Raw genomic sequence first — 25,982 nt, forward strand, 5'->3', positions numbered from 1 at the left:
TCAATACTTTTTCTAATGTAATACACAAGAGGATGGAGGAAATGATCCATTAAGAAATAAAAAGTTACAGAGTTTAAAACAGTAACTTCAGAGTAAGAAAGTCCTGATGGAGAGTTACTTACAAGTAACATTTGTAACTCAGAAGGCATTCCATGACAAATCTCACAGCTGTTAATGCCCTCAATTACAAAAATGCTTCCCAAATTATGTACTGCTTAATTTCAATTGAGCGGAATCTCGTATTTGCTAGCTCTCTGAAAAACTCCATCACAAATATTAAGAATGCATCATTAGGTTTATATACTCTTTCTGAGCTTATATACACTCTTTCTTCTATTTCCAAAAACCAGGAAGAGACTATATCTTTTGCAGCACCACTTTGTTTCTATGCACAGGAAATCATATTGATCTATGTACAATGCTTCATACTGAACTGTCAAACAGCAAAACAAGTATTATATTTAACACTAAACCACCTGTCATCCGTGTACATTTTCCCCATGACATACAAACTCTTTCAAATTTTAAGTATCTGTAGAAAAAAAAATCCATAAGGATAATAAAAATTAGGAAATTTCCACAAAGTAATCTGCCCACTTTTCATAACAAAATAGAATCAAGAAGAGTTATTAAGAACAGAATCATAACCTATGCACTATCAAAGTTTCCTGGAGATGATTGCCTTCACTGAAAACATATATCCATCTAGCAAAGCAGCACTAACTGAAGCGAATAGTGATATTCAAGGTGAACAAAAGTTTACATATAGAAAGTTTCCACGTAGTCTTTTTGAAGTGTTCCTCATGACTAATATTCTTGCACTTAGAGAGGATTACAATTAAAGGTTTTTAGATTTTTAAACGAAGTCTTTTCTTCCTCTTTGAAAGACTTTCAGAAGACTGACTCGTGATGTTGAACTACAACACAGATACACTGGTCTCAGAGAGAACCAGAGGCTGCTCTGAAAAAAAGTTGTAGACAATTAATGGGTATCTTCACACAAAAGCTGTAAAACTTCACTCAAACAGTTACTTTCTAAATGCCTTAGTTAAATGATGATAACCTGGTCTTCCTTAAAACAGTCGTGAACTGTAGTTTAGGTGACTACACTATGAGAGCAATTAAGACAGTAACATTTTTGACTACTGTTTCTTTTTTTCCCATTCAGAAATGTGTAAATGATGCATCTAATTTAGACAAGAAGAAATATTTACTAGGATTTCTAATTAAGCCAGATAAAAAATTACACAAGAGTTAGGATTGGCTAGAATCAATTCCAAAGGAACAGGGCCTAATCAGAATACCCCAGATGGGGTCCTGATCCCTAGCCAGGTACCTCCATATAAATGGTGAGAGACATGAAATAATTTGTACAAACATGTCCATCTGTTTCCAGTGAGGTATGGCTTTTCCTTTCCTAAAAATTTACATTTCCAGCATATTCATAACAAAGTTGTCATCAGTTGAAATAAGAGTTGAAGATCACTCAATATAAAACAAAAATACCATAGAATGTTTTCCATTGTTGGAATAGGATGCAAAGGAGTAAATTCCATAGATAAGAACAAAATAATGAAGGATTTAATCTTCCAAATCTACTTCACGGACTACACATTTTCTCACATTTTGGAGAAGGTTAAAAAGCAGCATAGGCAGAGAAGTAGGGGCAGATAGCAATCATCTTTTAAAACAGTTGAAGCATTGTTTTTAAAAATTGAAATGTTAAAGTATTAGTCACATTTCATAGAATTGTTTCAAGTTAGACACATTACAGTAACTATTCATAATAAATACTTTTTTAAAAAATTGTAGAATCCAAAACATTCCAAAGAGCTTTTGAAATAAGCCACTAACTTATTAAAATAACAAGGTTTGTTTTCTTTCATACATTGTATTTTTATTAATATATTCTACATAAAGTATATATTCTGATAAATATCAAAACTAACCAGAAAGAATCAAATTTTCTAAGCAGCTACCTTCAACTAAAAAAACTCACCAACAGAAGAGTAACTAATATGTTATTATCTACATACATGCACAGTTTTCATTTCAAATATTCAGCCTCTGAGGAAGAGATTTTTTAAAAGCACATATTCTTTAGAAGCCTGCACACAATTCCTTCCAGGATCTGTCAATGCTGCTCCAATATAGTGCAGGTGATACTCCAAATCAGGGTAAATCAACACAAATACTTTCTCACCAAGAATGATCACACTGCCTAGCACCCTTTTTTAAAAAAAAAAAAAAAAGAAGAAAAGAAAAAAAAGAAACAAAGAAAGAAAAGAAAGAAAAGAAAGAAAGAAAGAAAGAAAGGCGTTGGGGGGGGGGGGGACACACAATGGTTTCCTCAGTGTTCTCTTACTGGCTAGCTCCAAAACTGATTGAAAGCCTTTAAGGTTCTCTCAGTCTTTCTAACTTATTTCAGGTTACAACAGTGAGCTTCTATGTTTAGGGTACAAGCATCACTACTTTAGAAACTTACTGAAAGAAGTACAATACACAAGCTTACCACTTGTCAGTACCAGACACCAGATCTACCTTTTTGTTCTAACAATGAAACTTACTGAAGAATTAAAAATAAATAAATAAATAAATAAATAAATAAATAAATAAATAAATAAATAAATTTAACCCCACACACTGTATCAAGAAAGCAGGTATGCATTTGGGCTAAATAATACTAAAGGAGGACGGGAAAGGGACATTAGAACTTGTTATGCTTCCCCATCAGTTTCATTCCATTTGTATCATACTTTCCCCATTTCCTACTTGGCACACTTTAATCATTCATCTTCACATTTTCTTATACCCTGCTCCCCTCAAAATTCTCCTTGTGCTGCAAGTGGCCTACATCATCTCTTCCAAACTTAGTCTTAAAGAAAACATTTACTCCAAAAATCTAAAAATGACAATCCCTTACTAAGTTACTCCTACACATTGCCATACAACCTTTTACTCTTCTGTATAAACCCAAATCATGTGAATGAAGAATGAACCAGAGAGAATAAAGAAAAAAACATAATCCAAGATCCTGATAAAGCAATGTCTCCCAACAGAAAAAGCATCTCTCTTGATCTGTGGAAGGTAGCACAGCCTCTTGTTCTACAACCAAAAACAGATAATGCCTGAGATCGTATTTTATTACTATACTCTTTCCAAATGCTACTAACTACTGGCATTTCTTATATTTTTAATTACAGTTTAATCATGATTACTTAATAGTAAACCTAAGTAAGCTTGCTAGACACATTCTAAAAGCAATACTTATACGGCAAACTAGATAAAAAGATTTTAGTGTATCTTACATATATACAATTTTCCATTTGAGTTTGATTTACTTAAATTGTAGTTCAGTTTTTGCCAAGAGTTACCCAGTCTGTCCAATAAATAGTAAAGAGAATGCAAGACACACATAGACAGTTATAGTTGTATAATAAGAACTAAAAGAAAGCCAAAACCCCCTCAAATACCCCTACCAAAGTACAGCCTTACTTCAAGCACAAGATATCATGCAAGTACTAAACTACTTTCTGTACAAGTGCACACTTCCACATGTAGGTGATGAGCATGATACATACACCTCAATTAAACTATCTTTATCTGATTGTCTATCACTCTCATTTTCTTTTAGAGTTGTCTGAGCCTAAGGAAAATTCAGCTGTTTCATATCTTTTTGAGATATTTGTACAAGCATATAAAATATTTAGAACATATCTGTATTACATACAGGATGTGCCGAGTAGAATTTCTATCAGCTAAAAGCAAAATAATTCCACTGCTTTGGAAGGAAAAAACCTGAGGGAATGCACATCACCCTATCTTCCTCCTAAAACATGGGATTTGATACCCATTTTTAACTATACAGTCACTTAATTTTAAACATTCCACCTATGCCATCACCAGCAAAGAGAAGTCAATTACAGCCAAAGCACTTACCCGTCAAACACAAAACAAAGACCAACATGAAAACACTTCAGCAATTGCGTTAGATCAGAAAATAGAATGCCTAACAAAATAATAACAGTTCTCTGTAAGTAACCATTCAGGAATCAAACATGCAAGTCTGAATAAGGCTTGCACAACAAAACCCAGCTCTGTAGAAGCTGGTCTGCTGCAATTTAATTTTTAAGAATTGTTCACCATCATTAATTGTTGATTTGTTTTGAAGAACAGATAGTGATTTATTCACAACGAGATGAAGTTACAGACCTAGATTCCTGACCAGAGGCTCTCAACGTAAACAATACATAACCTATAAATTAACCACTCTCCATCTGGCAATTCAGATGTAAAATTCATAGTTTTTCGTCTAACAAGCAGCCTCTACTCCCTCCCCCCCGCCTCTTCAAGAATGCTTTCTAACGGAGCCTGATAAAAAGAAAGAAAAAAAAAAGAAAGAAAGAAATATCCAGCCTGAAAGAAACGGCCTCGCAGCAAGCAGGGACCCACCGAACCGAGGTTCTCCCGGTCCCCACCTCCTCCCGGCCAAGGATCACTGCTAAGTGCAGAGCCGCGAGAGAACGAAAACCGGCGGCGGGGGTGGGGTGTGGGGGGGAAGTCCTCGGCCAAGCCCGGGCAGCGGCGCGAGGCGGCGGCGGGAGCCCTGGGTGCAGCCCGAGCGGGGCTAGGCCGGCTGCACGGGGCAGGGAGGGGACACCCGCGGGAGCCGCGGTCACCAGCGCTGGAGAGCAGCCTCCCTCCCCCCCACGACAGGAGCCACCCGCGCTGAGCGCGCGACGCCGCCCGCCGGGCGGCCGCGAACGCCCGGCCGCCGGGGAGGGGGGAAGGGGTGACCCCCCAGGCCCCGGCGCCGAGCGAGGGGCACCGCACACCCCAGCCAAGGTCACCCCCTCGCGGGGCCCCGCCGCGCCCGCGGAAGGGGGCGGCAAATTTAATTTGCGACGCGGGCCCCGGGAAAGGGGGAGGGGAGCAGCCCCGCGAAGGGGATGGGGGGATGGGAGGGGGCTCAGCTCCCGGGCCACTGGGAAAGCTCCTTCCTCTCCCCCACCCCCGCTTCTCCTCTTCCTCACGCGCTGGCCGCGGAGCTCGGTCCGAGCTGGCGCCCGCCGCCAGCGGGGAGAAAGGAAAACGGAGTGGTGGACGGGGCGGCGGTAACCGCGGCCGAGGTGCCGGGCTCCTTACCCCGCCGCAGCCGCCTCTCCTCGCTGGTCCCAGGCGGGTCCGCTCCGCGCCGCCGCTGCTCTGGGCTCGCAGAGGAGCTGCCGCCGTCGCCGCAGCCAATCGCCTCTAACCCCCTCCCCTTCCGCAGCTCGCCCCGGTCCCCCTGTCGGCTTCAAAATGGCGCCAACTTGTCTCCGGCTGCTCCAATGGAACCGCCGAGGGAAGCGAGCGAGGCCAGTGCGGGGCAGCAGCGCCCCCTGCCGGCCCGCGCGGCGCCGCGGAGGCGCGGGCGCGCGCCGGGGCGGCCGCACACACGGCCCGCGCCGAAACTCCCGGCCACGGCGGCCGCCGCCGTCACGCGCCCGGCGCCTCGCAGGGCCCGCTACCCGCGCCGCTGCGGGCTAGGAGCGCAAGCAGCGCTCCCGGGCGAGGGGAGGGAGCAAGCCGCTCCTCTCCCCCCCCCCCCGCCGCGCCATGCACACTCGTGCCCCGGGGCCCAGCACAGCCCTCGCTCTCCTGGAGGGGAAGCGGCGACGAACCTTACCTCCCCGGAAGACGTTCAGGAGTTACACACCACTCTCTGGATCACGGCTTCAAGTGAGAAAAGACTTAGAAGGTGGGGGGGGAGGGAAAAAAAAGAAAGAAAAAGAAAAAAAAAGACGAGGTTTCCTGGCGAGCTGACGACCTTACTTCAGCAATCCTAGCAGTATAAAGTGTCAACAGTTTCCCAAATCAAAGACTGTGCACAAGAGATAGAGCAAATGGCCCAAATCCAGCGAGGAGGATGGTGCAGTCAGTTGACAGATGAACTGTAGTAGATTATTTGCTGTTCTGCTATGCAAATTAATAAAATAAATATTTATCGAAGACAGCATGAATTATAAAAGGTTATTATGAAACAATGAGGAATAAAGATGTGGAGAAAGCAGAAGAAAGTAGTAGCAATTGTTCATCAGATCCTTTGGTAAAAGTAAACTTCAATGAGTGCAAGAATTTCAGGGGGTACTCTTACAGGAAAATAGGAACAGAAAAGTGATGTAATTGCAGCTCATCATTATAGATAAAATGCTACATTTATGAATGAGATGCCTGAAGAAAATAGATGTATTTTAAATGTTATAATTTAAAAAATGTGAAAGTCCTGCTCAGCAGATCTGCTTAGACATAATCAGGGCTTTGTCTATGGTGGGATACAATCATTTTTTAAAGCATTATAACAAATATTTTAAATCTGTAAATAAAGTCCTCAAGTTTTCACTAACACATTGAAAACAATTTGCTTAACTTTCTTTCAAGTTCTAAACCCAGTTAAACACCCTCATCTTCTAACTAAATCTACATCCATCCTATCAGGATAAAATGCAAAAACTATTACACAGAAATGAGTTTTCAGGCCCAGAACTACACTTGTTTACATTTCTGAGAGTGAATTGTTTGCATAAAAGAGAAAAATATTTTGTCTAGCAATTTTATATTACTGATTATTACTGTGAAGGATCCTGCGCTTGCAGTCAAGGATATATTTTTTTTCATGGAAGCTGAACAATTTCCCCATAGTCCTCCCATTGCACTGCCTTACCGAGATTTGAACACTTAAGTTAAAGAATAAATCTTTTTTTATGAAGCACTTGCACATGTCTACAGTGATATGTACAAAACAGAAGAAACGCTGAATATTCATACAGCTATTGAAGTTGCAAAACCATGTGTATAATTGTGAAAGTAACTATTGTGTTGCCATACTCCAGTTGCAAATATGTTTATCTTTTGCTCCTTTTTAGTGATGGAACAGGTTACAGTAGCACTTAACACTTTCATCTCATACCAGGACGCTTAGAAATGTTTTGAAAGTGAAATAAGTGCCTCTGTAACAGGGCAACCGCAGGCCAGCTCCCCAGTTACTGCCTGGCCTTCATTTCATGCCTGGACTTAGACTCTTTAATCTTTCAGAGGTCAGCTTTTTAGAGGTATTCCTTTCTTTCTCCATCCCCTCTTAATTTTGAGATAGTCGAAATACTCCCCCCTCCCCCCCCCCCACAGATTCTTACTACAGAAATTAGTGGCGTTTGGCCCTCTGCAGCTCAGCGGTAATAGCGTTCCTAACCCTCACGAGGGAGCCCTTCCGACAGCGCTCCTCCTTGTGAGAAGAAATCCGTTGTCAGACGTCGAACTGCCCTCCCCAAGCGTCCCCAGCGATGCCGCCGCGGTTCGCGCCGCGCCGCCGCCGCCGTGTGTGGAGCGGCGCGCGCCCCGCGGGGCGCCCGGGCTGCACCCCCGGGGCGGCCGCCCGAGCGGCGGTTGATGACGGCCGTTGGAGCGGCGAGGGGAAGCCCAACGGCCGACGCTGCCGGCGCGGGGCTGCAGGAGGCAGCGTGGAGCCGCCGCTGCCCCGAGCGCCAGCCCCATCGGTAACGGCGAGTCAAAATACCACCTTGTCAACAGTCATTTGGTGGCTTAGATGAGTTCCACGGGAGTTTCTTCAGAAAATAACCTTGGCAAGTTTTAATGTTGCTCTGTGGAGGCCTGTATTCTACGTTAGGGAGGGAATAGCAAGTACCCAGTATCTTTCTGATTCAGTCCTACAAAGAACTATGCTGTGCGATTGGTACAAGCAAGTTCCTGAAGGTGGACTCAGCGTCTCGCCCAAGAAATGTCACAACTCACAGGGCACTGAATGACTGTAAGCAGACTTTTTTACTAGTTTTGCCCCCCTCTAGAAATACAGGCAAAAGTAAGGACAAATGGTACAAAAATGTGTATAATCTTAAGAAAAAATCACAATATATAAAATAGATTAATGCTTTGCTTACAGTATGATGTACAGAGAAAGTCAGATTATGAAGACCAAAGATTTTACACAGAATTTCTTGAGGATACAGTTCACATCTCTATGTTCAAGGGACAATGAACATCACAAAGAATATCCTAGAAAACAGTACTCTCCTCACAAAAGTGCCTGTATCTCTGCTTTTTATCTGTAAAAAACATTGTATGAAAATAGCAGAGTACAAAGGAAGGGCAGCTCTGAACCTTAGCCAGAGAATACACAGAACCTCCTTGACAAAGAAAATGCCCTTCTGAGACAGACCAGTAGTCCATCTAGCCCCATTTTCAGTAGTTAACAGCAGCACCATGGTCACAAATTTAGTTTTCCCAGAGGGTGATTCATAGCTTGTACTTTCAGTGTGCTGGTCCCTGCAATTTCCCCAAATGTAGGAAACCTGAATGCATAATCTGTGGTTATGGGAGACTGCATTTATGGTTTCCTCTATATAAAATTTCTATATAAACCAAGAACAATAGCAAACTGAGATATTATTTAAGGACACCTGCTTACTTTCTGTTGTCCATTGTGCAGTCCTAGCATCTGCAATTGTGGTAATAGGCATGTTACACCTCTGGTTAGTGCAAGATGGTACACTCCTGCCTATTCCATTTAGAAACCTTTTATGGATCTGTTGTCCATTAATTTGTCTAATCCCTTTTTGAACCTGCTGATACTGTATATTTTCATAGCCTACTTTGGCAGCAGATTCCAGAACAGCAAATGCCCCCTTAGTTCTGGTATTCTTCATGCAACAGTTCTGCATTCACTTTATCCTGTGCCTCCCCAATCTGTAAAATTTGACAAGGCCTCTCAGCTTTGTCCTCTCACTGCCAGAGTCCTAACCCCCTTGGGGTCTCCTTATAAAACATCTAATCTATCCGCTTGATCGCTTTAGTTATCCTTCTGAATACCTTCTGTTGTGCCCTTCCAGACCAGAACTGCACACCGTACTCACTTAAGATTAAGCTACATCAAGGTTTCCCACAGTAGCATGCTGCCCCTTGACTTGGTCTCAGTACTCTTTCTGATGATGCCTAACATTTTGTTTTCTTTTTTGGTTGTTGCTGCACTTTGAGCCAAAGATTTCAGAGGGCTGTCAACAATACCTCCATGATTTTTCCTGAGTCTAAATTTCCAGGATTGGCAGATAGTACTGTGCTTTACCTTTCATTAATCTACCTCAAAGCCTACCTGCCATCTTTTTACCCATTCAGTTTTGTGAGTTCCTGGAGTTTTTGCCATCAGCATAGCATTTGATTACCCAGAAGAATTTAACATCATTCAAGTATCATTCAATGTGCACTTCTTTTTCCAGGTCATTGATGAAGATACTAAATAAAACAACCTCTTAAAACAACATCAGAAAAGCCAAACATCTCTAGGGGATAGCACTGTTGACTTTTCTCCAACTATCAAGGTAACATCAGCACCAAAAGGTGGACTAAACATTTTCACTGAATCTCCTCCTAGTATTAGGGTAACCCTGAGTCATTTACATGTGTGAATATCTATATATCTTTTGCCTTTTAGTCCCTCCAGGTGTACAAGAACTTTCATTCGTCTCCTGAACTTATCACTTCAAGTCTTCTGAATACCAAGTGTGGTAACTTTACCACTCCTTTTTTTCTCACACCTACCTTTAGGTCCTTTAAGCTACTTTGACACAGAACAAGATCCCAACTCCACTGCAGCAAACCCCAGAGTCTCCTTATTGAAATCACTACCAGAAAGAGTATTTTACAGGGAAAAAACAGCATCTGAGGGACAGGCTGTCTTTATTCCACTATACATTGTTACTTTTAATATAAGTCTTAGCTGTCTCCAGCATTTGATACATAACACAAGGAAAAAATTATTAACTATTTTTTCTACTATCTTCACAGAATTTACTTTTTTTTCTCATAGCCTTTGAAATCTGTCTCAAATGTGCTATTTTTAGCTATGAACTTGAACCATGGTAGTAGATGAAGAAGTACCTAACCTTTAGGATATTTCTGAACAGATACAATTATTCCCACTTTACCAGACACACTTTTATTTAAATAAGCACTGTAAGATATACCTCACCAGATTGAACAGATAGGAAACTTGGGAAAAAAAGTTGACAGGTGAGAAACAACCTAGACTTTGAAACCATGGAAGTATCCTACTGTGGCATGAAAGAATGCTGGGAAGGAAACTGGGTCCTAGAATAACATTGTAGATCTCAGCAATCCCACCTGATTCACTGCAGCTAAATATTAAAATTGCCTAACAGCACGCTTCCCAAGCAGAGCTAGGGAATGAATTGACTGGAGAGAGTAAAATCTCTTTCCTTTCAGGGGAAGTAAATACTTTTGCTTAGCCAGATCATAAAATTCTTGTCTGGCTAATAAGCTCAGTCAGCTCACAGGAGGGTAAATTTACACAGGGAAGAACAGAGGAACTACGCAAGACCTCCTGCATTTGATAGCAATAAGTTTTAAGTTGTTATGTCAGTCTGGCTGACCATAAACTAATATTACATGGCTTCAGAACTACTGTTGAGCAAATCCTTCCACACAGTCATCACTGAGTCAGAGAAAAGGCCAGCAAAAATAACAAAAAATTCAAATAGTACAGAAGCCATTTTATATGTCTATGATTTGGAGCCAAATTACAAGTCACATTTCTACATTACAAAAGTTACCCAAAAGAAATCAAAATCACTTAAATGAATCCTAAAGTACCTTTTATTTTTCTTTATCAATAGTTTAGCCATAATAAAAGCAGAACACAAATTTAAAAATTAACTTATCAAAAATGTAAGAAATCAATGGTCTTTGTATCCATTTTTCACCTTGCTTATCCAACTTCCCTTTCTGAATGTAGTGGTTTTGTGAAAATGATACATTTGTTACCAGCAAAGATATAGTCACCTTTCCCTCTTGTTTGGTTCTCTTTTAATTGTGATGCTTACTTAAACCATTTAATCAAAAACTATAACCATTTAATCAAAAACTATTTCACTAGAAAATGAATTCAGATGTCATTTATTTACTAAGCTCTTCACAAAAAAAGGTTTTCATCAATTAGAAGAGGGAGATAATGCCTATATACATCTTATAATTGCAGGTGTAGTGATTTGTTTCAGAGATAGAAAAAAGTAGCTCATTTGTTAGTGTTGGATCTTGAACTAGATGACTGAAATGGTTTTAGGTATCACATTTTACTTTTAGTTTTAGTATCTTTTATGTCTTTTAAGTAATTTACAAGGAAGCCGCATGCAAACCGGAATTTAAAGTGAATGGAATTGCTAGATTTTCACTGAGTCTGTAAGTTCTGTTTGCAACACTGTCTTCCTGTAAACAGGAGTCAGAGTTGAATAACACTATGATGCTCAGAAGCTAATAAATTTAATATATGTACAATATTAATTCTGAAGTTTGGTTAGCAGCACTTTAATATTAGTGCTAACTGGTCTGACTCTGCTGAAAACATCTATCTGTGTCTGTCTTGTTTTTTAATAAAAGGAAAAGAATCAGTAAGTAGTATGTGATACCTCATGAAAAAAACAGAGGATTTACTAAAGAAGATGATATTAGGTTAGTTTTCAGGATGAAGACAAGGAGGAAGCTTCTCTCTACCTACTACTCTATTCTACCTACTCTCTTAACATGAGTTAACATCTACAGCAGCGTAATAGTAGTTGTAAGACTCAATGACCTAATAAATAAGTCTTTTCTATTAAAACAAAAACTCGTACTCCTTCCCAAAACCTGCCTTCTCAAATCAGGAGTTGTAAATCTTCTCTCTGATCTTCTTCAGATGGGACCCCAAAGAGGATCAGAGCCTTTGGAGGTAAGTATGGGAAGAGAATATATATATATATATATATATATATATATGTTTCATGTTACTGTATGACTAGAGAACTGAAAAATATCATTCGGGTTGTTAATGTTCTGAAACAGGATCTTTCTCTTCAGTGCAGTAGGAAATCAATTGTACTTCAGTTTGGTACTAGCCAGTGCACCTTTTATGCTGTAGCTAGGCAAATCTAATCATCTTGCTGTCTGACAGAAATAGTAAGTTAGAGAACACTAATCCACAAACCTTTATTTTAAGGCATCTAATAACATGGGGGGTTGTTTGGGGGATATTTTTGTTTTTGTTTTTTTTTCATTTGAGTCTGGCTTCACAACTGTTATGTTACCAAATGTCATGGAATCTTCTTGCTACCATCTATTCAGGTAACTATCAGGGTAGCCCACTGACCACTCTAGCTATTTGCACGGTGCATGCCTACAACTTAACACTAACATAACTCATGGCACACAGTATCTAAAAAGCTAGCATAGTCAGGAAAAGATTATTCTTCCCTTAGTGCCTTACTGACAGGTGTGACAGTAGAGAATTAGTACTTTGGGAATCTGTGCAAGCAGCCTTTCTTTCCCTCGTGATTAGCTCACTTCATCAGTGAATTAAATTAGTTTCTCCTTTGAGTTACCTTTAATTGATTTAAATGTTTTCCATCCTTAATTGAGATGTAGGATGGAATGTGGGAGAGGAGAGTACGTAACTTTAATATTCTTCAGCAACGCTGTTAGGTATGACAAAATTGGCAAAATATTTAACAGGTAGGTGCTTTTATCATCAGTTGCATCTGCAAGGTGAGAATCTCAATTGTTAAACTTCAAATACTCATATAAAAGTAATTTCAGGTAACAAAAATAAGCAAGTGTTCTACAAAACAGTAAGGATGTCATCATTGTTGTAATTACCCATGTTGCACTAAGTCTCTTTATTATTTCATCATCTCTTTTCCTCCTATTTAAAAAGTGATTAGTATATTAGGAATTAAATACTTAAATGTATTCTACTGTATAAAATGCTGGGTATTTCAATTTGCTCTGATACTCTTCTACTCACACTTTTTCCTTTTATGATTCCATTGTCTGCTCTCTATTGAGACCTACTCTTAATGCCCTATTCAATTTAAGTCTACTGAAGCCAGTACACTCACTCTTTTCAAATTTTATTTAAATTTGACCTGCTATTTACAGATATGCTTGCAAACTAAGCAGTGTCTGGACTTTCACCAAAACTGCTACTGGATTTTTATAATTGAAATTTTGATCTGGCATTTATATATCAGTATAGTTTTATATATATATATAGGTTTCCAAAATTTTTTGTCAAGGAATACTCCTCGATGGCTGACTAAACCAGTTCTCTTAAACTATTATCTTGGCAGAAATTCTAGTGAACATTAATTTTTGATTTAAAATTAAAAAATCATACAACAGTACTTTCTAAATCCTCTTGAAGTACTTTTTTCCAATAAGATGTAGAAAAGTACAGAGAGGCAAGACAAAATTAACACTCAAGGTGATTATCCTTTAGAAACAGACATGAATAAGTAAGTATGAGAGTAGTCCTACTGAACTCAAGTGTATGTCTTATTGAAAAGAACATAAAGAACCTCAAAAGAGTTATAAGGAGAAAAAGAAGTACTCTATGACATCAAGTCTAACTACAAGATCATGGCACAAGATCTAAATGACTAAACTATCATTTCATGGTAACCTTTAACTGTAAAAAGTAATCTTAAGTGGTGCCTGCTGCGTATTTATCTTGATTTTTTTCCTTATTATTATAGATGGAGTCTGATGGGTCTGCCTATTTTATTATTTCCTAATCTTTTCTATTGCAGGTTTTAGACATTTATTGCTTTGCCGATATTTTTTTTATGTTAATATTTTTCATGACAGCTACATCCTTCATGCTGAGTTATTTCTGGAAGTTTTATCTAAAACATTTCTAGAAACAAATTGAAAAAAAAAATTCATTTTTATGAATGAATTCATAAAATAAAAAAAGCAAATTTTACTCAAAATACACAATACTCCCTCTCTTATGAAATAGCAATTTTGGCAAGTCTGAAGATTTTTCCTCTTCTTGCTGCCATTGCACTTTATACAAGCTTGATTATACTATATGTTCTCTGCAGAGAATTAAAGGCGTCCATTGCAATATTTCTCCCTAGATTTACTTGCATTCAGAAAATTTGGTCCTACACTTCACCTGCGTAGGCAGATTCCATTTGAGACTTGAGAAGCCAAGATTTTTTCTGCAGTTTCTCCTCAACAACTGAATGCTGCTGTGACACTGTGTTCAAGACTTACAAGAGAAGATAAAGTAAATGCATTAATCTTTTATAGAAAATGGAAAAGTGATAGGCAGCAGAAGGAATAAAATATTCCGAATCAAATGGAAAGGGAGGGAAGAGGGGAAAAAAAGCATATGGAAAGTATTTGGAAATGATAATATGACTATGGGGCGTAAAGGAGAAATGGGAACAAGGAAGAAAACAATATACTGAAAAGGAGCAGCCCAAAACAGACCTGCATTAGCAGAGGAAACACCAGAGCACAAAAACAACTGCAAGATGGTGTGTGTACAGCAACATGTGCTGTAGCATCCTATTGGTTAGTAACCATTAGAGTGGGGTGATAGAGTTAAATTGATCCAACTGTTGAATGCTGCTGAAAGGAAGGGTATCATTCCTTGTACCCTCCCCAGTTACACATCCCTACTCCTTCCCTTGCATTGACCTGGCCTTGGCCCACCACTGCAGAAGCCTAGGCTCACTCAGAGCTCAAACGGGAACAAAAACAGTGGAGGAGGCAGGGCAGCAGTTGGGATTGTGTGTGTGTCAAAAGGGAGGAGCAGGAGCACCTTCCGACAGTTCAGCTGCTAGTGTGGTTTAGTTGTAAAGTGAACTTGCACCTTGAGGCATGCTGTTCTACAGAATCTAAAACTGGGCCTATGCAGAGAAGAACAGTCTGTTAGTGCAACTACTTATTTTAGTGCAAGTACCAGAGGTCTATGCCACAGATCTATAGCTTCAACTGTACTGATAAACCATATAGAAATCAGGATGATGGTCCAAAATGGAGAGCTGTATTCTTTCCTTTTTAAATGAGGCAATTAAATACAAAAATTACTGTGACAAAATGCTACATTTGCAAAATCAAACATTCCAGTTATGCAACATCAGAACTACTTTTTTTAAACAGATCTTTATTCACTTCCTTTATGCATACAAATTATGATGCTATCTATAATGTTCCAATCAACTCAGCCTCCAAGTCCCAGAACTGAATCAAAATCTCATTATATAAACCGAAAATTTTTCCTTTCACTCTTTTCTTAGATCAAATAAAGCCAACATTTCATCCATCAGTACTAAGGGGATAGCATAAATGCTGAGGGACACAGGAATAGATAGTTAATTTTCTGTAATTTGTTACCAAGGCAAAAATACTACTACACTCCTTATGTTTTTATTTCTACAAAGGTTTCTACCCAAACCACAGATGAGTTTCATATGCTACAGGAAGCCTGATTTCGGTAATACATAGTAAAGATTATAAATAGTAAATGATACGGTCCTAAACAAATTTATAAATATTTTTTTAAAATGAAATTATAAAAAATCTTCAGACTTTTCTGCATACAAGGAAAATCCACAAACTGTTAATGCTTCTTTGTAAATATTTTCACCATTACTGTGCTTAGTTCCTTGAATACTCCTTTTACCTACCTATCAGCTTCTCCTGATGACATTTCTAATGGAACTTCTTTTGTAATTTATTGCGGCCTTAAGATTCCAAGGGAATTGTTTGTACCTTTGTCTGAAAAAGGCACAACATCTTCCCATATGGGATCTGTACCAGCTGTAGTAATATCATCAGGGAAAGCATATTTTATTACACTCACTGAAGTTAAAAAAAGTTGACATTAGGGTATTGTCAATTATAACATGTGGCTCACTTAATTAGATACATGGGTACTGTGAGAATTCCCCAAATGAAATACATTTGAGACAATTAGTAGATATACAACACGAAGTGCTTGAGAGCTTTCATCTCCAGATACCAGTTTCAAAAGGTCCAAGTGCAGCACACTCTTATTCTAGCTAAAAGGTTAAACTGGACATTTTGTGATTTAGCTCGTGTAGGGAAGCATACAGTGATGATTTTGGATGGAAAATAACCTTTTTAGGGTTAAATAATCAACAGATTTATATTAGAAAAGAATTCTCTAAGAAATCAAGAATATTTGGTAGCAAAATCTTGTCATGCATTAAAATTAAGGTATAGTCCGATTATTTTTAGCTAATCTCCTGAAAAAAATGAGTGAAGAAGAATAAAGTGATATAGCCCTTTGTATTTCTGAAAATACTTGTGCTAAAAATATTCCATGACCCTGCAGTAATGTTTCCTTTGTATAGCTTGCCTCTTTACTTCCTTACCTTTTCCTCAGTGGCAAAGGTCAATTCTTTATGACAATCCCTATTTTCCTTCCTGAGAAAAATCCTCATGGTAAAAATGACTAGTTTATTCTTCCGAATTTCTGTTTACTTCAAACTCATTTTAGAAGTTCTCTTTTTGACTGTGGACTCCAAAATATGGTACAAATGGCAGGCCCCATGGGCTCAGGAAAGGCCATGTCTAAACACAGGATTGTTACTGTTTCCCAGGAGAAGTCACACCTTATTTCTCCAGTCTGATGCAGAGGGAAAAGATCATGCCATCCTTGTGTCTTAGAAGCTGCACACGCATTTATCAGGTCTGGTTGCAATGTAGACAATGTCTATATCAGTAACTAGTGCAGCACCATATCAACACAGAGAAGCATTTGATGCTAAGATTGTGACATTCATGTGTTACACATCTCAAGAGTTTTTAAGTCAGACTAGCATTAATCTAGTCCCATGGACTGAACACCCATTAGCATTAGCAGCTGAAGTGCACCCTGTCAATGCATCTTCTGACTTCATTTCACTGCAAAGAACCTAGGACTGCGAGACTGCTCTGCAGTGCAAATGAAAGCATGATTAAGTGGGAAGACTCAGGAGATTCACTTCAAAAGCTCACTTCTGATCTAAAATAAAATGCTATCAAAGATGCATCCACACCTTCTAACAAAATAAGCCTTTTACCTGACACAGTAAAGGAGACTATGCTTTAGTCTCTGGGGTAACTGAAAGGAATGCCTGGCATGGACTTACCAATATTTTGTTTTTTACCATGCATAACAAATAAGCTAATTCTAGCGACTTTATCGCTAACAAATACAACCTTTTCAAAAATTCATATTTTATTCGGGTAATCTGAAAGTATAATCTTGCAGATATTTAGAATGCGCACATCACTTAAAACAGCTCTTGTCTGCACTAAAGTAAAACTGGGAAACTACTGTTAAGAGACTCTCTCAGGAAAATGTGTTTTGTACTGTACAGTCCTGTAAGATTTGAAAAACAATGCAAACATATCATGAAAAATACATGGTATATATGCCGCAGAGAAAGGCTGCAAGTTCACAAAAGAAGTGTGATAGATATCTGTAAAGCAGTGACAGCTGTTACATTGAAGATAGTCCTCTCATAATGTTGTTAATAAATTTGTTACTGTGTCTCAATAGCATGCAGCATAACAGGGGAAAAAAAGCAGTAAATTTCCATGGTGTTTTTTCTTTTCTTTTTCTTTTTTCTTTCTTTTTTTTTTTTTTTTTTTTAAGGCTAAAAAGCTTTAAGAATTCTTGCATGTTTGTGCACCCGTGGCACAGTAAGGCACAGTGCTATCATGGCACTGTTGTGTTTTCCAGCACCGCTCGACAATTTATTCAAGTGAACTCTAAAAACATCTCAGGAAGTCTGTCAGGAGACTATGATCATAAAAATCAGTTCTTTCTTGAAAGCCTCAAGTGCACTTTGAAGTAAGAAAAAAAAACAATATAAACACAAATACCACTCAAGAAGAGAATACCACTCAAGAGCAAAGTAAGAGTTCCTTGAATGAGCCTCAGAACTTTACAGAAGAAAATAGTTTAAGTAACACAACAGTCTAAATTAATCTAGCACAGGCATACATGCAAACCTCTAGGGAAAAAGATTTAATTGGTTAAAGAGAAAACAATGTACTCAAATTAACATTCACAGGCATGATTTCTTGGCAAAACACGCCTGCATAGTTTGCTATTTAAAATGAGTATCCAACAATTTTAGGAAAGTAGACCATACTACAGAAATGGCAGCTGAAATATTGCATGGGTATAGCAAGGGGGCTGGACAGGAGTGTGGAAAAACAAGATAAAAAGAAGTATGAAAAAAATGCTGCTGAACGAAGCTTGTGCCATTTGTTTTCAGCACCTGAGATTTTTTTTTTTTTTCACAAAACAGGAAACGTTTTAATACTTATTTAAAGAAAAAAGCTTGTTTATTTTTAGTGAAACAAGCCGTAGCCGAGCGCCCGCAGGCACCAGACCGCCTCTCCACACCCTGTCGGTAACACACCCCTCCCCCTCATCCCCCCCCAACGGCCGAACGTCAACGACGACTTCGACACTCGCGCGCCAACCGCCTCCCCCAGGGGATTCTGGGAGTTGTAGTCCGAGGCTCGGCACAGCGGAACTACAAGCCCCATAACAACTGGGAGGGGCGGGGGTGAAGGGCAGAGGGAGGTGGCGCCATTTTGAGAGCGTGGGGTTGCCCACGCTCCCCTCCCCCTGCCGCCGGTCCGGGCTGCGCTGCTCGCCGAGGCCTGGGCGGCGGAGACGGGCTGGCGGCTTTGCCTTGAGGTTGGTCTCCTTCCCCGCGCGCGGCGGGAGCCGCCGCTCGGCGGGGCCGCAGCGGGAAGGCCCTTCGCCCCCCTCCCCCCGGTCGGGCGGGGAGAAGGGGCAGTGCGGGAGGGGGCGGACGTTTCCGCGCAGAGGCCTGCTGCTAGGGTGGCGGGGCGGGAGGGGGAGGGAAGGAGGCCTCCTCATCGCACTAGGGCGGGCGGAGGGAGCCCCTGATGCACCTCCCCTCCCCGCCCCACAGTGAGAGGGCGGGCGGGCAGGTGCCGAAGGCCGCCCGGCCTCGGAACCCGGTGCCGGCAGTGGCCGCCGCGGCCGCCTTGCCCGGCCGCGAGACGCGCACTGCCTGCGTGGGGCGCCGGCCCGCGCGCCTGGCTTCTTCTCTGCCCGGAGAGGGGCGGGCGCGCACGCAGAACCGCGCGCTGCCCTTCGCCGGCCGCGCCCTCCTTCTCCTCTCTCTCTTTTTTTTTTTTTTTTTTGGTCCAGGTGGAGTTTAAGGCCGTTAGTCACTTGTTTGAGGTGTTTGGCAGTCCAGTTCAAGTGATAATTTGCTATTGGAGGCACCAGGCAAGCAAATCACTTATGCAGGTCAAGTTCAATGCGTACAGATAATTCTTTACAGAACGGTAACAGCCCTCCATTTATCCCATCCCAGAGGTGAGGTGGTCATCTACAGGTTGTGCTTCTTCAGTACGTGCTTGTCTTATCTGGAAAGTTGGAGAGAGACTGTCATTTATATCCTCCCTGAGACTGGAGATACTGTTGTGTGCTACTTCTCTGTGCCAAAGAATATTTAGAGAAAATGCCTTTCAGATGAACCAGAAATGATGTTGGTGTGTGAGACAATCACAGAGCAGTATTCTCCTTTCCTCCTTCATTAGAGAAATTATTGTGCAACAAATGTTCACAATCTCTCTCTCTCTCTCTCTTTTTTTTCATTATTCCATATCAAAACATGGCTTCCCTCTACCTAGGAGGGAGATGACCATAGAGGCTGATAAAGCAACTTTTTTTTCCCAGTCCTGTTTTTGAATGTAGGTAATGTTTCTGGGTAGCTGGGAGATAGAATCCTCAATTCTTTGTGACAGAACTGTCTGTATGACAATGTCCTGCTTGCTTTCTCATTTACAAAAAGGTAGAACTGGGAAGCTGGAGGTATACACAAAGGAGGAGGAGAGATCATAGTACCCCCAGCAGTGTTCTACCTAATTTTGAAGAAGAGGGATACTTACTTGTATAGCCATGTTTCTCTCTTTTCTGACATATTTCTGAAGTACTAAAGACAAACAGCAGCATCTCCTCCTCTGCTTAGAGATGTGAAGACTAAGGATGGAAGAATCCTCTTTCTTCCTTTTTTGGGTAATAGGTGAGAAACTGCCCTGAGTAAAACCTTTTCTTGTTAGTTTTGCAAGCAAACAATGTGAGATAAAAAACATTACCTACAAATCATTTTCAAGTATGGAAAAGACTTTATTCCTTGTCCAGAATGAGGATCATGTGACACTTCTCAACTTTCTAGCAGTAAATAGCAGTAAAGTTTCACAGTTCACAGAAAACAGCGGAATAAACCCTCTGACAGGAAGAATAATCTCTCCTGGTTTTGCATTACATTTTTTTGGCTGAATAAATTACTTGACAATTTAAAACACAGTGTCTATTACTTTTTAGTGTATTCTGTGTAGATCCCTGTAATGCAAAGAAAATCCAAATAATTTGAACTGTAACTTAGCGAGATGGATAGTAATGAGATTACAGCTTGACTGCCTGCTGTGCTGGTAACCAACAGCACCATCTTGCTGTTTATTCTTTTCTTTCCCTCATCCTAGCTGCCTACATATTTCGAGCACTTGTTGGCTCAATCTTAGATCATAAGCTCTTTGGAGCAGGGATTGCCTTTTAGCGTATGTTTTTATATAACATGTATAGGTCTTGATCCCTAACAATGAAACTTAGTTCTCTCAAAAAAGAAGATATGTAATAATAGATCATGTGTTTATTTTTAAGTCTTATTTTACTAATACCAAATTATAAATGCAAGCAAGCATCTGTTTGGTGTTAAATGAATTAGCCGAGTCCAGTTCCCATTACAGAAAATAATCCCAGTGATTTAAGTATGGGCACTTTTGTTGGAAGGCTTTGTAGGAATGTCAGGCATTAGTTTGTTGAAACTTGGCACAGGTTTATCCCTATAAAGGCGATCTATTACATTTGGCAGGTTGGCACAGGTTAGTGCAAATGAATAGTCAGTGCAGGCATTGGACTCTCAATAGGTAGAGAACAAAGATTGTTGACCTAATTTCATTTTCAAATGTTAAATTAACATTTAAAATGAATAATTTGTAAGTTATTTAGGATGTATCATAAAATGCCACTACCAGGCAAATACTGCACTAGCATGCTTCCGCGGTAAAGATATGCAATATTGTACATATGATATATGCGAATTTACTTGAAGAAAGTTTCCCGTAGGTGACGTCAGCATCTATTTTGGCTGAGTATGTTCCACTTGTGACAGTGGAAAGTCTGAGGATATGCATTGCTGGCCTGAATATTTTTTTTTCACAACTTTCTTTAAAGATTGTGTGCTGATAATGTTTAAATTTTTCTTCTTCTAAGATGCTTCATGCTGAATGTAGAGTAAGACTATTGGAGTGTCAGGATGAAATCACAATTGAACCATGTTCTAAAAAAATGAAATCAACAGAAGAGGCTTATGAGAAACTCTGTAATGATGATTACCAAAGTGTTCAAGAGAAAGTGGATGCTGAAAGAACATGTAGTGGTTTGGTACCATGGTATGTCTCAGATAACCAAGGGGAACATGAAATGCAGAAGCAAGAGAAAATACCTACAGGTGTCTCGAAAACACTGAATGAAGTGCTTCCTGATAAAAATCTAGTGCTTAGTCAGCCAGTTGATTCAGAGAGTGTGGAGAATATAAATCATCCATTTGTACTGGTAGATGATGCTGAAGTTGAAGATAAGCAAGGCCCTTTTATTACTAATAGTGTTGATGAAGGCAATGATAAAAATAACAGTAAATCATTCTCAGTAAATAGAAATGAATCAGATGAAGAGTTTATTACAAGCAAAGAATTTATTGGACCCATTTACAAGCCTGCTGAAGGTAACAAACAAGACGAACCTCAGAGTTGCATTGAAGGTAGAAATAGCGGGGGAGATCAGAATGAACTATGTGAAAACAGAATTAAGAGAAAAGAAGCAAAGAGAACACAGACTACTGCTGCTGCTGTAACAGAAATAGATGATGAACTGTGCCAGTTTTATAAAGAAATTCACCAGCTTGAAAATGACAATTTAGATGGTAATTTTCAGGAAGAAGAGATTAAAGCTTCTCAGGAGCAATATTCTCCACATAACTGCAGTCAGGCATCACATGAGGATTGTCAACGCACATTGCTGGGTAGCCCACAACCCTTTCATGAGATCAGACAGTGTTTCTCTGGGGAACAGAAGAGTCAGAACGCAAGTGCTGAGCAGCAGTTTAACAGGGAAACAAGTGGCTGGAAGACTGAAAATACCTTTAATGGGCAAGTAGATTCTAAGTTTTGGAAGAACTCAGTGCCTGAATTCAGACCTGCCTGGCAGTCAACAGAGTCTTTCATAGTACCTCAGGGACCTCTTCCTCCTCTGCCTCCTAGATTCAACCATCAGTCACATTTTCAAATACTTAATTCCCCACCACGAAAACCAAATCCTTTTCCTTCTCATAATGATGAACTTTCTTACAAAAATTATTGTGATTACCATGGAAATAATGATATCAGCTGCCATGGTCCATTACCTGATCAAGATGCCAGCTGTGTTGGTCGTATTGATATCCATAGTACTCAGGTATCCAGAAATGGAAATAATGACCAGAATGTACCCCAAAATAATGGTTTCTGTGAAACCAGAGAAGAGTGTTGGAAAGATCCTAAATATTGCCATACAGATGGAATGCACAGCTTCTCTTTCTTGAAGTTACCTGAGGAAAAGCTACACAGCTCACAGAAATTACTCCTAATTTTAAGAGGTCTACCTGGTTCCGGGAAATCAACACTTTCTCGGTGAGTTAAGACTTGACATTTGGAAAGTGTGTTAAAATCTAGATTTTAAAGATTTTTAAGATGTTTATCTGTAAGCACTTAGCGAATATTGGTATTTGTAAATTATCCTACTAAAATACAGTAATTTTTACTTAGTATGATAGTAGAGATTGAAAACACTAGGTTTGGATTTTTTTTTTTTTGTCTCAGAATTTTGAAAAACAGGAGCTGTTTTATACTAGTTTTAAAATGTTCGATATCCATGAAGCTGAATAATTCTTCTGAAACTCTCAGGTGCACTAGCATGTGATGGTCTGTTGTTGTTGTGGAGTTTTGTTTGTTTGTTTTAGAAAAATCTGTCAAGTGTGGCAGCTTTGATTCATCTGAATCAGAAGTGCATTTTTATGGCCATGCAAAAATCTTACCTACACTGAAAACACATCATTTTTTTTTGGTGTGCTGATGAAGCTCAGCATAGTCTCGTTTATTTTTTTTGTAACATGGTTTGTAAGTTTGTGTGTGTGTGAGTGAAATGCATGAAGAGCGGCATTGACACTTAAGAATATACTTACTGAAGTCTCTAAAGGGGTTCAAAGTGGATACCACTTCCAAGTTAGATTTTCAGTTTTTTTAATTACCTGGCTTAAAAAACATATGGGTAGACATAGAACAGAAACACTATCTGTAATAAATTAAGATACATTTGTCTGTTAACATACAAAAAAAAAGGAGTTATTGTGTCAGTGTTTACTGATTAAGCGTCTTACAGAAACAGGGTATCACAAGTGGGATCTCTTCTTTAATGGACACTTAACATAGAAGATACATAAGTACAATAATCATGTTCTTCCTTATTTTTTGCAGAATAACTTCACTGTATGAGATTATTTTTCTGCGATCTGGAGATCAGACTCCTAAACATCAGAAAAATTAATATAACATTTTCTAATTATTAATTGCTGTGTTTTTTAATCTTAAGTTTTTGAAGCTGTGAATCTGATTGTTGCAACAATCACTTAGTATATGAAAGTAAGATAGCGGAGTGGAGGTGGGGGGGCTTATGGGGGAAAAATACTGTCTCGTTCAGTGCAGGGAAAAGTATAACACTTCATATGAAGTAATCTAATATTTTGGTTTCCATGTTTCATGTGCTGAATGCTCTTTGGATCTTTCACCAACAATTTTTATTCATATTATCTGAAAGATCCTAACATGTCTTGAGAGTTTTTTTTGAGCATATATTCATGCTTTTTCATCTCTCACTTGTGAGATCAATTACTGATTTTATTTAACAGATGGCGATGTGTGTGTTGGGAGAGCAAGATCAAGAATGTCATCCAATTTGGGTGCACAATATGAATTGCATGGGACTTGGTTTTCAGTGTATTTACTTGTATATAATTTGTAAGTTCAAAGCTTAGTTGCAATTGTTAATTCCCATCAAATCATGTCCCAGGATCTCGGGTATATAGGAAGAAAACACAGAATTAGTGGCTGCCTATGGAGAAAAGTTTTTGTTACAATATTAACTTGGTATCGTACAGGAGCTGCAAGTATTTCTAAACAGTGCAATGAATTACTATGTTGAAAAACCTTTAATTAGTGCTAAGTGAACTTGGGCTGCATTTTTACTAGCAAGATACTCTGGCTTCTTTAATATTTTCTTTTCAGTTTAGGGTTAACTTTGATAGGCCTGGCAGCACTATGTGGTGTAATGTTGCTATATAGTATGTGACAAAGACAGAAAATGAGAACCCAGGATCTTTGAGGGAGCAAGACCTTCCTGTACATCTGTGCACTATCTAGCAATGGAGGCAAGTAGTCTGTTGTCCTCTTTCATTTTCCGAGCTTCAAAAGCGCATATTGTATTCAAAAGCCCATATGTATTTTTGCAAGGCTGGCATCTTTAGAATCTCCAAACAAACCTCTACCATTTGTGGTAACAGAATGATCACACAGAAGAAGCAGAAATTTCATGTCTTTTATGTGGATCAGCAGTAGAAGGGAAGGAGACATACCTTGCAAGTGGATTTCTCAAGTATGTAATGACCGCAGAGCAGTGGTGACACCTGGGAATTTTGAGTTCAGCTGTATGTTTTTGTGCACAGTGTATTTGTAAGCACAGATGCTTTTCCTCCTGCTTCCAAACTTGACCCATGTCTGTCCTGTATGTTTGAATGGGTGCTATATTTTAACTGTGTGATCACACCTGCTTAGAATCACAGGCATGTTATTTGGAAAGCATTTCTGCAAGTCATCTAGTCTATCCTTCTGCTTGGAGGACTACCATCACTGCCTCAGGTCAGCTGTGACTTTGTCAAGCCCAGTCTTCAAAGTTTCCAAGTGCAGAACTTTTCACTTTTCCTTGTTGACCTTAATGACCTTTTATTTAACCCAGTCCTCAAGTTTCTTAAAGTCCTTCTGGACAGAAGCCATATGGTTTGACCTGTCAGCCTTTGCTACAGATTTACAGTCATTTGCAAATTCCCTGACTCATCATTTAAGTTACTGATGAAACTATTGAACAATCTGAGTGCATTATAAATTGCTGGGATACTCTGTGTGTTACTGACTGCAGGAGATGATGTCAGTTAAAGTGCGTGACCGCCATCACTCTATTCTCACCCATAAAGGCAGTCATTTCATGAGAGAGGGCGGTCTTGTCAGTAAAGCACGATCTGTCTGTTGGAAGTCCATGCTGACCATTCCTGAGTGCTTTCATGTCCTTCGAAATGGGCTCCAAGAGGATGCACTCCTTGATCTTTCCAGAGATTGAGGTGAGATGAGATTGAGTAGCATATAGCTCCCTGAATCTTCCTCCTTACTTGTCTTAAATGTAGGCATAAAATTAGCCTTTTCCCAGTTGTTGGGCATCTCCTCCGATCTCCACAATTTGTTCTGTATGTTCACTTGAGCTAGACAGTCTCAGCCTCCTCGTACTCATTCAAGTTCCACTCTCTTTGTCCATTTATTTTCAGTTTTGCTTCCCTACTGCTATGCAACCATTGCTTTTGATCTGCAACTACTAGCTCTGCATCTACCATTAAATGCTAAGTTGATTCCTGTGTTCCTTCCTGCATTCCCCCCCCCCACACACACATACTTCCTCCCCAAATTAGGCTGCTTGTCCCTGTCTCAGCCAGCAGTGTTCTCTGATTCCCAGATTATGCCAACATTTTCCTTGCATTTCACTCTTTGCCTTTTTCACATTTCATGACTCTGCTGCTTGTTAGCGTTTGTACCACTCTGCTTCCCTCATCCTTGCTGTTGTAGCCCGATTTTGTTCATTCTGAATTCAAATCCTGACCTGCCTTGGGGTTCTTAAGATTGTGTTGGGAGAACCTTTTCCTTATGATGTGCCCTGCTTGCTGCCACCGCTG

The 25,982-nt window shown here is 39.7% G+C and overlaps 2 protein-coding genes across 11 annotated transcripts in view; one reads left to right on the top strand and one right to left on the bottom strand.

Annotated features, from left to right (window-relative positions):
* Positions 1 to 5,207, bottom strand: part of PDS5B (PDS5 cohesin associated factor B) — a 119,976-nt gene extending 114,769 nt beyond the window's left edge. For all 5 annotated transcript variants that reach the window (XM_062567121.1, XM_062567122.1, XM_062567119.1 and 2 more), the window contains exon 1: positions 5,146 to 5,207. The gene's annotated coding sequence lies outside the window, so the exon portion shown is untranslated. The remainder of the gene's footprint in view (positions 1 to 5,145) is intronic.
* Positions 5,208 to 18,466: 13,259 nt separating this feature from the next.
* The window catches only part of N4BP2L2 (NEDD4 binding protein 2 like 2), a 43,980-nt gene continuing 36,464 nt past the window's right edge, over positions 18,467 to 25,982 (top strand). For 5 of the 6 annotated variants that reach the window (XM_062567129.1, XM_062567127.1, XM_062567130.1 and 2 more), the window contains exons 1-2: positions 18,467 to 18,556; positions 21,170 to 22,623. In XM_062567129.1, the coding sequence (XP_062423113.1) occupies positions 21,170 to 22,623 (1,454 nt within the window). In that variant the 5' untranslated portion in view covers positions 18,467 to 18,556. Of the gene's footprint in view, positions 18,557 to 19,083; positions 19,211 to 21,169; positions 22,624 to 25,982 lie in introns of those variants that run through there. The other variant, XM_062567128.1, reaches the window with a different exon arrangement.

The sequence above is a fragment of the Rhea pennata genome, chromosome 1 (assembly GCF_028389875.1).
Source record: "Rhea pennata isolate bPtePen1 chromosome 1, bPtePen1.pri, whole genome shotgun sequence".
NCBI classification, from domain to species: domain Eukaryota; kingdom Metazoa; phylum Chordata; class Aves; order Rheiformes; family Rheidae; genus Rhea; species Rhea pennata.